At 40.2% G+C, this 16,473-nt stretch overlaps 1 protein-coding gene across 8 annotated transcripts in view; it reads left to right on the top strand.

The window, feature by feature from the left end:
- The window catches only part of Pparg (peroxisome proliferator activated receptor gamma), a 139,383-nt gene that overhangs the window by 109,913 nt on the left and 12,997 nt on the right, over positions 1-16,473 (top strand). For 7 of the 8 annotated variants that reach the window (XM_047535022.1, XM_047535018.1, XM_047535023.1 and 4 more), the window contains 2 exons: positions 2,215-2,414; positions 13,468-13,918. In XM_047535022.1, the coding sequence (XP_047390978.1) occupies positions 2,215-2,414; positions 13,468-13,918 (651 nt within the window). The remainder of the gene's footprint in view (positions 1-2,214; positions 2,415-13,467; positions 13,919-16,473) is intronic. The other variant, XM_047535026.1, reaches the window with a different exon arrangement.

The following is a 16,473-nucleotide window of genomic DNA, read 5'->3' as shown; positions in this document are numbered from 1 at the left end:
CTGCTCAAAGCTTAAAAAAAAAAAAAAAAAAAAAAAGAAAGAAAGAAAGAAAAGAACAGTTAAGAGCTAGGGATGTAGCTCAGTGGTAGAGGGTCCCAGGATTCTATCCCTAGTACCCCGCTACACATACACCCAAAATATATGTAAATGAAAGTTTTTATTTCCTCTGTAACTTCAGATCTCTCTATGTTGTATGTAAATTTAGTCCCCCCAAATGGGATATAATTTTTCATTCCTTTTCTGAACCTCTGATGTGTAAAATTGTATATAACTAGTTGAATTTATAGCTAAATCTAATGTGTAGCATAGACACTTAATAATACAAAAAATTTGTTCATAAAATTTAGCCTTTTCATAAGGATTCCAAGTTCAAGGCCCACCTGGACAACTTAACAATACCCTGTCTTAAAAAAAGAAAAAGGAAAAAAAAAAAAGATTTAGGCCTTTTGAGAACTTCATTTATGAAAATTCACATTTTTAAAAAATTGTTTGTAGTTGTAGATGGACAGCATACCTTTATTTTATTTGTTTATTTTTATTTGGTGCTGAGGTTTGAACCCAGTGCCTCACACTGCTAGGCAAGCGCTCTGCCACTAAGCCCCCAGCCCCAGCCCCGAAAATTCACATTTTATTTAGATTCTAGATTAAAGATTTTGCTTTAATATCTCCTGATTTTAAGTTATTTTCAGCCAGGCACTGTGGTATACGGCTGGTGACTTAGGAGGCTGAAGCAGGAGAATCACAAGTTTAAGGCCACCTGAGCAACTTAGCAAGACCCTGGCTCAAAACAAAAATAAAAAGGGCTGGGGATATAGCCCCAGGGTATAATGCCCCTGAAATCCCAGTATTTTTTAAATTAAAAAAAAAAAGATTTTTAAAGCTAAAATTATTTTTGGATATTTTTGTTAGGTATGGGAAAGCAGTACTATCAACATAATAAGTGGAATAAGTGGCTATTGTTAGCTGTTTAAAACTTCTTTAATTGCCAACTAGAAAAAAAAATGCTTCCCTAGCCATGTAAACTTCTATGTATATTTATAGTTTCTTACCTGTAAAAATTTAACCAGTGCTTAGAACAGTGCCTGGCACATTCAATAATCATGCATCCGGGAAGAGACAGTATTTGTGGTCTTTGAATCAGTGAAGAAGAGCAACAGACAGTGGATGACTTAGCCACCTCTATTTCATTACATGATAAGTGTGATTTTTCAAGATTCATATCACAATTTGTTTTTCCCCAGTACTAGGGATGGCACCCAGGGCCTCACCTCTGAGCCATACTCCCAGCGCAAACAGATTATGTTTCCTCATAGTTAGGCCTTACTAACCTCTCTTAACTGTTTCTCCTTGCCTTTTTTTTTTTTTTTTGCCCTTCTGCTTTCACCCTTCCTCACCCTACAAGAAGCCAAATGTTAAGGATATTGTCTTACCGACAAAACATCATGGTCATGGTCAAGGAATAAGTTCAACCTCTTCCTATGAGGTGTCAAAGCCCTGTCTGTCCTAGCAAATGAAATAAAGCACCATCTGTATTTCTTCATAAGGGGAGCAAACCAGATCCTCCAGCCTCCCTGAGAACAAAGCCCCTGTGCTACTTTGAATCCTGTACAGTTCCTTACTTTAGTTCATGAAACAAGCAGATCCTTCTAGTGCCTTACCTTAGGGCAGATGCTGGGGGTACAAAGATAAATAAAACACTATCTCTGGCCTTCAGAGCATTTTTCTATAGTGGGATAAATAGGTGTGTAAATTAAATGGTTATGGCACAATGTGAAAATTGCTGTCATTGAAGTATATACTAAGGGTCAGTGGAGTACACTGGGAGAGAATAATTAGCTGCTTCTGAAGGCCTCAAAAAGAAAATGGCATTTAAATGGAGTCTTGTGGGATGAATAGGAGTTGGCTCTCCATTATTTCATGTTTAAATAAACATATTTTCTTCCCTGTGCTAAACAAACTCTTTGACCTTCCTGGCAGGATCATGCACTGTTTTTTTTTTTTTTTAATCAAAGAAATGGACGATTTAAATTTTTTACTGATCATCAGTGCTGCTATCATGAACTACAAACATGAGTAAAGTGGTAGAAGGAACTTGAGATGAGTGGAGAGGGGAGGGGCTCTGACTGTGTGGGAACTGGGGCCGGGGAGGGAACAGTGCCTGTTAGGAGCAGTAGTAATTCAATGATTCATCCTGTCGTTCCTCTTCCTCTATAGCCATCAGGTTTGGGCGGATGCCACAGGCCGAGAAGGAGAAGCTGTTGGCCGAGATCTCCAGTGATATCGACCAGCTGAACCCAGAGTCTGCTGATCTCCGGGCCCTGGCAAAGCATTTGTATGACTCATACATAAAGTCCTTCCCACTGACCAAAGCCAAGGCGAGGGCGATCTTGACAGGAAAGACAACAGACAAATCAGTTAGTTCTCTTCTGCTGTCTTCATTGGGGGTGGCCAGCTGGGGCGGGGGTGGGGGGGGTGGACATTTCCTTTGGGTAAATTATTTTACCGTGTTACACATGCATATACAGAATGCCGGTTCAACTTTTGACTATTAACACATCACAGGAGAGTCTGAACCACAGGATGGGATAAGTAGACATTTTGGGGGGGGCGGGGAATATATGTCATCTAAGTTGGAACAAAACCTTTGAGAATTGGAAGGTACAGGTCACCCTAACTTTGATGAATGAACTCAAAGCCCCTTCTTGCTACCAGCCTGTTGGGATCCATCTCTCTTTCTTGGCATCAAAATAACTGCCACTCAACACTGCTTTTCATTGGAAAGACTTGTTTCACTCTTTGACTTTTCAGGAGAACTACCTTTTATGAAGTTCAACAGAGAACATAAAGATGCATTCCTGATACCATACAACCTTTGTTTCCTTCTAACACTTGTTTGTTCCTAGGGAACTGGAAGCGCTGTGCTTTTATTATATAAATACCTTTTGTCTTCTATAAGACTGAGCTGCCTATGCTACCGCAGTGGATTTTTTTTTTTCCCTCCTCATGCTGGGGACGGAACCCAGGGACTCACATGTGCAAGATGAGCACTTTACCACTGAGATACACCCTAAGCCTTCAAATAGATTCTTTTTTTTTTTTTTTTTTTTTTCTGGTACTGGGGATTGAATCCAGAGTTACTTAACCACTGAGTCACATCCCCAGCCCTTTTTTGTATTTTATTTTGAGACAGGATCTCGCTGAGTTGCTTAGGGCCCTCACTATGTCACAGGCTGACTTTGAACTCCGACCTCAGGCTCCCAAGCTGCTGGGATTATAGGAGTGTGCCACCACGCCTGGCATCAAATGGATTTTTTAAATATCTTAAAATTCTTTGAGTAACACTGTTTAGAAAACTCAGAATGGGTTAGAATGTTCACTGGGCCAAATTCTCCCAAGAAGCAGAACTCTTCCCTGATAGGAAGCTGAAAAAGCAACATGGAATTATATTAAAACATAACGAAACTATACCCAGATTCTAGTCCCAGTCTGCTATCAGCTGGCAGTGTGACCTGGATCATGTCTCTGTCCCCCAGTTTTACTGACAAGGTATGACTTTGATGACACAGTCTGCAGAATGTTCCAGGGCAGTAAGAGCTGTAGAAGACAATGTTCCAGCCCTCCAAGCCCTGCATGCAATCATTTATTTTCAAGTGAACACCTCTAGGAGAGCTATACAACTACTCCATAGACATGTGTAACTTTTTGCCTGCTCAAATATATTTTAGGGGAAATCTTATTACCCTTTAATGTATTTTGATGACTATCTCAAGATATTATTATTTTCCTTCTAGATAAACCATTTAGTAAGAGTAGAATCAACTGAGTAAAAAAAACTGCAGGATACCTTTCATGGTGGCACACACCAGTAATCCCAGCGACTCGGAAGGCTGAGGCAGGAGGATTGTAAATTTGAGGCCAACCTTAGCAACTTAGCAAGACCCTGTCTCAAAATAAAAAATTTAAAAAGGATTGAGGATGTGGCTTAGTGGTAAAGCACCCCAGGGTTCAATCCCCAGGACCATAGAAACAATACAAAATAAAAACTATGGGATAGAGGCACATGTCCATAGGACAAGTTTTACATATGAGAGAGAGGTCATTAGTACCTTAACAATTATAGTTCATTATAATTGCAAAAAATCTCCCACTCCATAACATTTGGGCCACATACCCATTATATAGCTGTTATTTATTAACAGTCTCTTTATAAAGACAAGGAAGCGGAAGTCCAAAGAAGAAAGTGTCATTGTGGGAAAACTTCCACATATGCTCTCTTTTTATCAATTTGTAAAATAGCGGATTTTTGTTTTGTTTTGTTGGCCACATTCTGCCATCCCAACCTATTCCCAGTCAGGAAGCTCTTCTGGAGCTGCTTTGCTCTCATCCCAGTGATCAGGACTGTCTTCTCCCACTCATGCCAGACAACAGAACACAGTCTCTGGGTTCATTAAATGAAGAACTCGAATCCCAGCAAATCACACGTGAATGAAGACTCACGTAGTCGATCTAACTGCCGAAAATAAACTTGTGTTCATGTCCAGGTAGTAAAATAAAGGGAAAACCAGAGCAACCTGACTGTAGAGAGTTAATGCTTTCAGGCAAACTTTAGCAGCTTGCCCCGGGCAGGTCTAGGAGAGCTCAGTGGAAGCTGTGAGACCCAGAACCCTGGACAGGATTGCTGAAAAGGAATGAGCCCTAAAGCAAACCATTTGCTTTACCATATGGCTTATGGCCTTTCAATTTACACGTCCTCATCTTCTCCTTACCTCCCAACTCAGACCTGCAATTCATGTTGAAAATTCTATCAATTTAATAGCACCTGGAAGATAGGAGGGAGACTAAAAAGAAAGAAATCCCTAATAGTCAAGAATTTAAATTTATGCCACTGGTGGCCAACATATCTTTTGTCCAAAGGACACAGAATCGAGGACAATGTAAATCACTTTGAAACTTCATCCCAAGTGGCATTGTTGGTTCTCTGAGTTAAAAATAAGACAATTGGCGCTTCTTTATGGAATAAATATCTACGAAACTATTTTAAAGGAAAGGGCGATAAGATATCTGATTACAAACGTCTCAAGTTGAGAGGGTTTGGTCAGTTTTTTCCCTTTAGAAACTGGGTCTGTACTTTGCTAGGTCTGTCTGTGCTTTGCCCATAATAGTTACTCAGACTGTATTTGTTTAATTGGATTAAAAACTGTTGCCAGTGCCCTTTGAAATGCTGGTCTTTCCGCAGAGGGCTTCTCACTAGCCCAATATTTGCTCACCAAACTGGACATTATTAGGTGATCTAGATAGAGACAGAATTGCCTCTAGTTAGGGTCTGGAAAAAGAAAGAGAAGCCGGGCCAAATTAAAATAATCCGTTCACTGATTACACAGAACTGAAATAGGACTGTTTGGCCCTCTGTTTTCTCCTTATCTTGCAAAATCAAATTAAGCACCAGTGGAAAGAAACAGTTGAGAGAGGAAAATGGGAGCAAGGAAAAAAGAAAAAGAAACAAGGAAAGGAAAAAACAAAACAAAACAAAATGTGATTTCCAATGAGACTAGAGATTGGGTCTTTATCAGGGTGGTCATGTTATTCATGTGATAGCATCTCTCTGAGGGGGTGTTATGTTATCTCTTGGCAAGTACTCATGAAAGTTGAGATCTGCATTGATAGGAAAAGTTTTTACCATAGTGGGGACCCTGGAGAGGGCGGGAGATGTGGAAAAATGGCCAAGGCTGTGTGGTAAAGCAGTTGAGGTCTCATCCTGCAACCCTGCTAAGAGACTGATGTCATCCGCGTTAGTTAGTCCAAGCTCTGGGGAGGCTGCTCAGCTTAGTGGATGACCAATTACCCAGAATCTTTGGAAAAGGAAATGAGTCTTTAGAAGAGGCTATTCTTTAAATTTATCTTACTGCTCGACTGAACCATTGCCTATGAGGGACCGCCAGCTGCCCTCCTAGCATTTGCCTCCAGGCCAACCAGGGCTTCTCCCCTCCCCAGTTAAACTTCCTTCTTCTATATCTTATTCCCTGGGGCTCTCAAAACAGATAAATTAAATGTCCCTGCTTTGCTGTCAACTTGAACACCGTATGTTTGGCATAAGGTACCCCAATTTGGGGTCATCATGTCTAAAAGAAAAATGGTCGGGAATTCCCGTCTCTGGGCTAGGGTGGAAACCCTGGAGAAGAAACATCTTAGGAGCAATAGTCCTTTTGCCACCCTTAAATGGGACGGGACTGATTCTTCTTGAAGAGATCCCTACTGTCCTCTGGAAACCAAGATTGTGCTAGGAGCTGGGGTGCTCCCTTTCCGGAAGGCAGTTTGATAACTGAATGGACTTTGGAAGTCCCCAGTGTTTGACTATTACTCTGGTACAGCGATCACACTGGGTGTATCACTGTCACATGATCCCATGTTTGTTGACAAAAATAAACAGAGTGGTTTTCAGAAACCATTCTCAGTGCCATGGTTTGTCATAAAACAATAAATAGAAAAACCCTTGGTGTGCCTGCCAACTTTTCACTCCATATCTAAGAGATGGTGAAGCCCTGGCTGCACTCTATCTACGAATAAATAAAACTTTTTATTTGTACTGTATTGGACTTTGGGTTCCAAAGCATCACTTTGTTTATGATGAGCATATGAAGAGTCATTGTTCTTACAATTACAAGGGCAAACTGGTGCCATCGAAAAGTGGTCATTCTGAGCAGCCTGTGAAATGTGAGACTACTGAATCGTAAAACCAATATGGAATTGTAAACTTTGGTGAAAACATGTCTGTGCCCACTTAAATATGTGTTTTCTAAAATTTACAGAGGCCATCAAATCTAGTGACTCAACCCATTGGAAAGATGTCTGTCTTTTTAAATCCTACTCTTAGACCTAAACAAAGTATGATCTCTTTCCTCTCCATCTTTGAAAAAGCCCCAGTATGCTGGAATTTGCCCCCCTGAGAGGAAAGACTTAGGGATGGGGGGACGTCCACAAGAAAAGAGGCTTAGGAACTCCAATAGAAATAGAGAGCAGGGGAGCATCGTGGTGTAGTTTGCATGACTGATGGAGAAGTTGGGCTCCACGGATCATTAATTCATATATCAATATTAATAAAATAAATCATTTTATTGCCAGGGCTGTCAAGAATAGCTAAAGCTATAACCAATCTGAACCAATAGTGTTCTTTCAGAGAAGAAGTAAAAAAGTAAATATTCTGGGGCTGGGGACATAACTTAGTAGTAAGTATAGTGCTTGCCTAGCCTGTGCAAGTCCCTGCGTTCAATTCCCAAGACTAATAATAATAATAACAATAATAATAATAATCTGTATATTTAAGAAGGAAAGCATTTGGGTGGTTTTTATTCGATGGTTGGTCTCAGTTAGTCAATGCCCTTGCTTATCCTGAGTAACTGTTTGGCTGGCATTAGATGATTTTTTTTTAAGAGCTGTGGTTTTATGCTAGTTCATTTGAGTGTGAACAATTCTTATTAAGTTTTCATTTGTTTGTCTTAAATCTCTGAACCACGTGGGGAGACAGAATTACAGCTGACAGGCTTTCAAACTTCACTTTTATCACACATAGCCCTCAACCAGCACCTCTAGGAAAACAGTGCTGCCTCCCAGCCCTAACTGAAAGAGCTGCAGTTTAAAAGCCCCCTGTTCATTCCAGAATAGTGATTTTATGGAAAGGGAAAAAGAAATGGAGTCAGGTAGAAAGCAATGGAAAAGGAAAAGAATCCAACCAGCAGTCTGGAGCAGCACTGGTCCTCAGTCAGTGTTTGCCATGAAGAACTGTTTGTGGAAAATCTCCTGGCTTCATTCTGTTTTCATTTAGAGAACAAGGATGCAGATGATTCTTGAAGACCCCTTATGCTCTTTGAATCCCCTGGTTCTCAAAAAGCAGAGAACACAGGGGTGGGAACAAAAAAAAGAAAAAAAAAAAAAAAAAGGTTCAGGAAACCAAACCCTGATGTATTTCAGGATAATATTCACCCATTGTAGCTCGGGAAGGAGAACAGTGCATGTCTAACATGATGAGAACAAGTCAGAAATACCAAAAGGGAGACAGAAACAGAATGGAGAAGTGAGGCTCTAAGAACTCAGAGTTCTTCCTTGAGAGATCTAAATATCAGGAGAGCCCCACAAGTTGAGGTCTACGTTTTTCCAAGCCAGTTTTTTGGTTCGTTTGTTTGGTTGGTTGATTGGTTGGTTTTAGTTTTGTTTTGGCACTGAGAATTTAACCTAGGGGTGCTTTTATTCTCTATTTTGAGACGGGGTCTCACTAAGTTGCTGGGGCTGGCCTCAACCTTGCAATCCTCCTGTCTCAGCCTCCTGAGTCACTGGATTATAGGTGTGCACCATCACACCTGTCTCCAAGCCAGTTTTGAGTCTCACAGATAGATGGTTTGTGAAAGGGTTGAGTTGGCTCCTACACTGAAGCGGTCCTTAATGCTATAAAGTGATGCGTTCTGCTTGAACCCCAGCTGGCACAGAGGGAACCTGAAGGTTGTCCTTGAAGTTGACCTACATAACAGTTACCACTGTGGAATATGCACTGTTAAACTCCCAGGCCATCTCCTCACTTCTGAGTAAATGTTCTGAAAACATTGTGTTTAAATTTAATACCTCATAACTTACACTTACAAAGTCACAGTAAATTTAAGTTCCAGGATTTAAATTTTAACTTTACGAATATCTTAGTCTTTTTGTACTGGAACCTCTGATATCAGTGGAATTAGAATCATAACTTCAAGTTGACTGTCTATTTTCTTAAAACTTAGGGGAAAAAAATTGGGGTTGCCATTTAAAGCATGCCCGTGTTCTGCAACTGCTTTGCTCATATGCAACTAGAATATAATCAGGTGGATCCAGGATTTGCAGACCCAGAAATGTACACAATGGTTGGGACCTGCTCTATGAAAAATAACACAAACAATGAGAACAAAATTGCTCAAGTCCTTTCTAAAGTAAAACAAAAAAGCTTATGCACACTTTTTAAAGCATTTTTTCAGCTTCACAGAAATGTAATGACAAATAAAAATTGTATATTTTTTTAAAATGAGAGAAATCCCCTAGAATTACCTGTGCTTTATTAGTGGATCTTTCTTATTTACTCCTAATCATGCTATTTTTTTTTATTTAGAAGGAGCTATAAACTTACTAACATTCATATATAATCCCTTCCATAACTCATATTAAAATGCTGATGCTTTGGGATTATAAAGGGACACTTCTGTTCCAGTTCTCCATTCAAGAACCTAAACTTGGCTTGCGGTGTGGCTCACAGGGAGAGGATGTGCTTAGCAGGCATGAAGCCCTGGGTATTCATCCCTAGTACCAGAAGAATAGCAAACAGAAAGAAAGTAAACTTTTCTTACTTCACACCACTTTCATCATTAAGCCCATTTCCTCCCTCATCTTTGTGTTTCCCATAGGAGGCACACCATAGATCTATAACTAAGTTTATCATCTACGTGAAACTATGCCCTTAATCCTGGCTTTGCTATGTGGAAACACTTTCGAAAATCAAAATAAATTATATTTGATGTATCTCTCCAAAGAAAATTGATTTTCCCTTACAGAAATCATATTGCTTTCCATTCCCTTTTTTATGGTCCATCCAATAATGAAAAGTACTTTTATCCTAATAGCCAGATCAGTGAAGCTTGGGTTTCAGGGCCCTTGCACAGAGCCCATTCTGCTCTGGGAAGGGTTTGAGCAATTTTCTTCTCATCATATGTATGATTTTTCTTAGAGAAGTTGCATCCATTGCTGGACCTGCAAAACCTGGATCCACTTCCAGTCATATCCTAGTTGTAAAGACCCTTTCTTTCCTGTTAAGGATGCTTATCCAGCCACTTGATGGAGTAGCTGCAGATAATAAGCACATTTTAGTCACAAACTAAAAGAGTAAAATCATTGGGACAAATTTTGAAGACCATGTGTTTCCTTATACTAGGGCAGATTATGAGTTGATAGCATAGAAACTAATTGAATGTGTAAGGGCTCACTTTGCTTTGTACAAAATACAGAAACATGGCCCTGGAAGTTCTGTACATTTTATGTGAAATACTATACCAGAAGAATACTGGAGAATTTTTAAATTAATGTCTCAAGATAATGATTCAGCTCTTCATAAAGTAGACAAGACACTACCTTTTTACAGGTGTGTGTGTGTGTGTGTGTGTGTGTGTATGTGTGTGTGTGTGTGTTGTGGTTTTTTGGGGTTTTATTTTTATTCATTTATTTATTTATTTATTTATTTATTTTGATACCAGGGATTGAACCCAGGGGCATTCAACCATGGAGCTTCATCCCCAGCCTTTTTTATTTTTAATTCTGAGACAGGTCCTCCCTCAATTGTTTAGGGCCTCTCACTAAGTTGCTGAGGCTGACTTTGAACTCTCCATCCTCCTACCTCAGACTCCCAAGTCGCTGGGATTCCAGCCGTGTACCACCCCACGTTTGTTTTAGATTTGAGGATAAGAAGGCCCTGTGTGAACCCTAAAAGTGGTGTGCAAGTGGAGTGCAACTGTTTGCCACCTAAGGATTGGTGAGCAGATGCAGAGAGGTCGACCGAGCCTGGGAATTGCTCTTAGAGTTTGACAGATCTACCTGGAGGTGGAAAGAGTCCATGTGACTTTAAATATACAACTAAAACAGCATTATCAGATATAACTAGAGGAATAACAATAACAACAAAATTCCACCTGGCATTCATTTGCATGTCAGTACCCAAAATTTTTTGCCACTTTACTACTTTTTCAGAAGGGATTTAAAAAAAGAAAAAAAAAAAAAAAAACTGAACTGGTTTGGCATGATGATAGGGGTGCTGATTCCTTTCTCTGTCCTTGAGCATTTACTGCCAGGAAATCCTGACTAACACTGATTGCCAAGGGGTTAAAGTCACATTGTTGTTAAATTGGGAGAGAAAATTAGCAGGATTTTGTGCCCTATGTTCAACTATCCCAGAGTTTCAAAAACAGGAACCTGGGGCTCCGTATGAGGGGACAGGGGAAGTCAGGGGGAAGAGTCACAAGGGTGATTTATCAGGGCATAGTTCCAGATAAATCACTTACATGGAGGTGAAAGAATTTTATGCAGATGTGCTGTGCCAAGAAGCCAAATGGTTGAGCAGAACTCATCTGAAAGTTGAAGTGGGCAGTTCTGAGAATAGTCTTTCCACGTGTGAAGAGGGGATTTTTTTTTCTTTTTCTTTTTGTCCATTTTTGTGTGCTTTGCAGGGCATGGAACCCAGGGCTTCGTGCATGCTAGGCAAGAGCTCTAACACTGAGCCACGCCCCAGCCAGTGGGATCATTCTGTATTTATTCTGTAGGGATTAGGCATGTGCAGTCAGACTTCTCAGGTGCCCATAACCATCACGTTTTATATTAATGAAAGCCACTATTTCATTAATATAAATTATGATATACTGTAAAACTCCTGGAGGACAAAAAAAAAGATATTTTCTCTAGGATCCTTGAAAGCATCATTATCCGTTCAGATTTTTCTCGTGATTAAATTCTGACCTGTACCAGGCACAGTGGCATACACCTGTAATCCCAGCAACGCAGGAGGCTAAGGCAGAGGATCACAAGTTCAAGGCCAGACTGGGCAACTTAGTGAGACCCTATCTCAAAATAAAAAGGGCTGGGGATGTGACTCAGTGGTTAAGCATCCCCAATACAAAAAATAAGCAAAATGTCTAAGAAACACAGCACATTTTTCTCTTAAGTGTCTTGAAGAAATATTTACAGCTAGCCGGCAGATCTTCTCTTGGGTCCTCACATCTGTTCTCTTGGGATTTGCAAAGCAGTACAGTCAAAGTGAATTTTCACATAACAAAAATACTTGTATAATAACTCAAATATATGATGTCCGTATAACATGCAAGTTTGTGAGTCTGTTCAGCATCTAAGAATGGTTAATGTGTTATTCCTCCTTTAAAGACTGATGAAAATCATGGACTCCTGTAGCCATAATAGAATCTCTGGCCAGTGAATCTTGAAACTGGCTAACACACCACTCATCTTCCCCTTGCCTCTTGCCATTCAGTTGAGAGTTCTCAGATGCTCAAAGGAAACTGCACTTTTAGTACATCAGAGATTTCATGCTCGGTGTGTGTGTGCACCTGTACATGTGTCCACACATGCACCTCCTGCTCCCCATACACACAAACATACACAACACTTCCAAGAGATGCAACTGGAATTTTCTCCAGCAAAGAGTTAGAATGCCCAATTTTATCCATTTCCCCACACCTGAGAAATTTGAGGCCTTGGAAGAGTACATGACTTTCTCTAAGGCACAAGACCCACAAAAGCAAAGCTAGAATCCACAAGCCCTCAGTTCTTCTTCCAGTGCCCATCAGGTATACAGCTATTTGAATGGGACTGTTTGGAAGTCACTGCATCTGATGTGTGTAGCCATTTGCCCAGTGAGAATAACCTTGAGAATTTCACAGTGACCACACAACCTTTGATTCATTCTACCTAATGAAATGAGAGAATTTTGTGACCAGCACAACTCTCTTTATTTTTTTTGGGGGGGTGGGGTACTAGGTATTGAACCCAGCAGCATTTTACCACTGAGTAACATCCCCAACCTTTTTATTTATATTTTCTTGATACAAGATATTGCTAAGTTGCTGAGGGTCTTGCTCTGTTGCTGAGGCTGGCCTCAAATTTGCAATCCTCCTGCCCCAGCCTCCCAAATTGCTGGGATTACAAGTGTAAGCCATCATGCCTGGCATAACTTTCTTTTGAAAACAGCCTATTGCAAACCTGAGTAACTGATGCATGTATTTTATTGATTAGTTGATCCTTAAAGACACATATTTTAAAAACTAAATTCAAAGCAGTTCTTATTTTGCCACTTTTCAGACCTTACCCACAGGCCTCTACATCTGCTCCTCCTGAGACAGATGGCTTCCAGAGCATTAAAAAAAGAAAGACACTTTCTTGGCTCACTATTTCTAATTTGTTTTCAGGGTGACTTCTTTTTTAAAGTGTGATATATTTTATGTGCATACTGTGTTTCATTTATGATCTGAATAGATTTAACCTAAAACTGCAAGATTACTTTATTTTCAAGTAGGTCTTTTCAACCCCAAGTTCCTGAAATGATTTTTTTCATTTAAAGAAGGTTTAGAATATATTCTATTGAAATCCAAGATGAACAACAGATTTTTGCATTATTTTAAAAATCAAACAAATCAGAACCATTACCAGTCATAGGTAAAGCACTAATAGAATAAGTTAAAGGGGAAAAAGATCACAATTGGTAAAATATGTTTGGTCCCAGCCAGTAATAAAATGAATAATAAGAAGAAAAGAGTCTTTTCTTATGATTAAATGTCTTCAACTTGAAGGATTCTTCATTTGCAAAGCAAACATAAAGAAGCCATTTTCTGAACTGAGGTGTTATTTGCCATGAAAGAGAAAATCTCCGACTCAACCACTTTTCCCCTTTTTCATTTGTAGCCATTTGTCATCTATGACATGAATTCCTTAATGATGGGAGAAGATAAAATCAAGTTCAAACACATCACGCCCCTGCAGGAGCAGAGCAAAGAGGTAGCCATCCGCATCTTTCAGGGATGCCAGTTTCGCTCAGTGGAAGCTGTGCAAGAGATCACAGAGTATGCCAAAAGCATTCCGGGTTTTGTTAACCTTGACTTGAATGACCAAGTAACTCTCCTCAAATACGGTGTCCATGAGATCATCTATACCATGCTGGCCTCCCTGATGAATAAAGATGGCGTCCTCATATCAGAGGGCCAAGGATTCATGACAAGGGAGTTCCTCAAGAGCCTGCGGAAGCCCTTTGGTGACTTTATGGAACCCAAGTTTGAGTTTGCTGTGAAATTCAATGCACTGGAATTAGATGACAGCGACTTGGCAATATTTATAGCCGTCATTATTCTCAGTGGAGGTAAGATTCTTTTTAATCTTCATGGAAGAGGATGGGAGGGTGGCAGAATAACTGAAACGGTTTTTGCATTCCTTTGTGCTAGTCTACATTCTTTTTCCATCTCAGCTTCACTTTCTTGCAGCAGATGTGAATGGCGTAGCGCCATGATAGTGTCACTACCGGTGTTGAATACCAAGAAAGAATACCACAGACTTGCCATATTCAAGCTGTGGTGGAACCCAGGCTCAGTTCTTTCATGCCTTAAAATGTTTTTTTTTTTCTTCCTATCAAAATTCAGTCATTTGCCCTCTTCTCCTTTTTCTTTATTTCTTTTTTCCTTTCCTTCTCAGAAGGTCACGCAGTCTTCTGTTAATTTAATGACATAACTTGAGATGATGTTCACGTGGTATAAAAAAGGCACTCGTAAGTGTTTGGGTCCAATTATGTTACTGCCTGTCATCAATAAGACACTACTTGGAACTACTTTGCTAATAACAGATATGAAGGAATCTATATCTACTTCCCTCTATCTGCTGTCTCATGTAGAGCTGTCTGATGGCTTCCCTGAAAGTACCTTTGCAAAGTGGTTGGCCATGATTAAGAATGTAGTATGAACCAAAAAGCACACAGGAAAGAAAGAAATTGAGTCATTTAGCAGTCTTTTGTATTTGGGGCCTTGCAAGTACGTGATCTAACTAACCAACCCTGAAAACCAGGCTCTGCACCGAATGTTACTTCCACTAGCCTTCCATGTTTCCAAGTAGAAAAGAAGGAAGTTGTCCTTTCATCTCTATAAAAATCGCTTTTAACTGACAAGTGCTCACACTGAAGTGGGCTTCAGGTAAGCTTTTTATGTGGACTCCACAGCATGTCCTCCGTTCATGAGTGGAGATGTCCTTCCTCAATGCAGATGTCAACAGGCGCAACTACACTGTGTTTGATAAAGAGTATGAGCCCCTCAGCAGTCCCGTGTTGTCCACTTGAGTGCAGAATGCTCCTGAAGTCAGGCGCATGACGGGCTAGTAATGCTGGGACAGTGAAGTACTTCCTGTTGCCAGCCAGAGTTCTGAGTACTTGAGGGGCTCACGACCCAGTGAGGCCAGAACCATTTTACAAATGAGGAAAATGAGGCACTAAAAGGTTTGCTCACTTGCAAACCTTTGCAAGGAGGAGAGTTCCTTGGTTGTTCAAGTCAAGGTTTACAAAACCTGGTAACACAGCTAGCCAAAGATGGAGCTGGGACGCCATGATGATCTGCCGTCAGGGCTCCTGACTTCTACTATGCAGAGTAGCATGTTCAGATGCCTGGGAGGCAAGCAGCTGACAGTGTGGCAGGGGTTGATTCTGGGGCACAAGTTCAGTGTCAAGTAACTTCTGATGTCGTTTAAAAGAACAAAAATATACTGTTCAAAATGTTTTAATATTTTGACCAAATCTGCCTCTTAAATTAATCCTTGAACCCCTCCTAGGATCTTTGATTCATTCAACCAAAAACAATGAGATTCCAGTGTATTTAAGGTTCCATGAAAGAAAAGTGTTCAATTTTGAGCAGGGTATGGTGGAACACACCTGTCATCCCAACAACTTGGGAGGCTGAGGCAGGAAAGACCACAAGTTTGAGGCCAACCTCAGCAGCTTGGCGAAACCCTGTATCAAAATGAAAAATAAGGGTTGGGGGTGTGGCTCTGTGGTTAAGCACCCCTGGATTCAATACCCAGTACCCCCCCAAAAAATACCCTTAGAGAAGAATATAGAAAATCGTTGAAAATGTATTCTAAGTGGTGCTGTAGAAAACATTCTTATGTATAAATCTCTATCCAAATTTCATATTACTTTTTCATTCTAAATTACCAGAAATGGAATTGCTAGCTATGGACATTTTTAAGTCTTCCAGTGATTCGGCATCATTGCCAAATTGCTTGCTTTCCATGAAGTTTGTAGCAGTTTATATTCCCTCCGCAAATACTGAAAGAGGCAAGAGCTCATGGAGAATGCCAAAAGTAGTCCTGGTTTTGTAAACCAGGAATGTTTGAAATAAGCCACTCGGATGTGGTTAACTTCGAAGGAGGAACACTATAGAACAGAAACAGTCATTGGGGGCTGGGGATGAAGCTCAGTGTTAGTGTGCTTGCCTGGCATTCACAAGGCCCTGGGTTCTATCCAGATAGGTGGGTAGGTAGGAAGGCAGGCAGGAAGGAAGGAAGGAAGGAAGGAAGGAAGGAATGAATGAATGAATCATGGAAGGAAGGAAGGAATCATGATGATTCTGGGCTTTGTAAACCTGAGCAATATTGTTTTATGGCCATAGCATAACTAGGTGCTTCCATCTAGGAGAAAATTACATTACTGCCTCTACTCCCTATATATTTCTTTTTTTTTATTTTTTATTTTTTGTAGTTGTCAATGGATCTTTTATTTTATTTTATTTTTTAATTTATTTATATGTGGTGCTGAGTATCGAACACATGCCAGGCAAGTACTCTACCACTGAGCTGTAACTCCAGCCCCCCTATATATTTCTTTCACACAACATTATTTAAAAATAATTGGTTCATTAGGCCTTTAAAACTTTTATT

This window comes from Sciurus carolinensis, chromosome 19 (assembly GCF_902686445.1).
Source record: "Sciurus carolinensis chromosome 19, mSciCar1.2, whole genome shotgun sequence".
Taxonomy (NCBI): Eukaryota; Metazoa; Chordata; class Mammalia; order Rodentia; family Sciuridae; genus Sciurus; species Sciurus carolinensis.
This window is presented reverse-complemented; position numbering and strand designations above follow the sequence as displayed.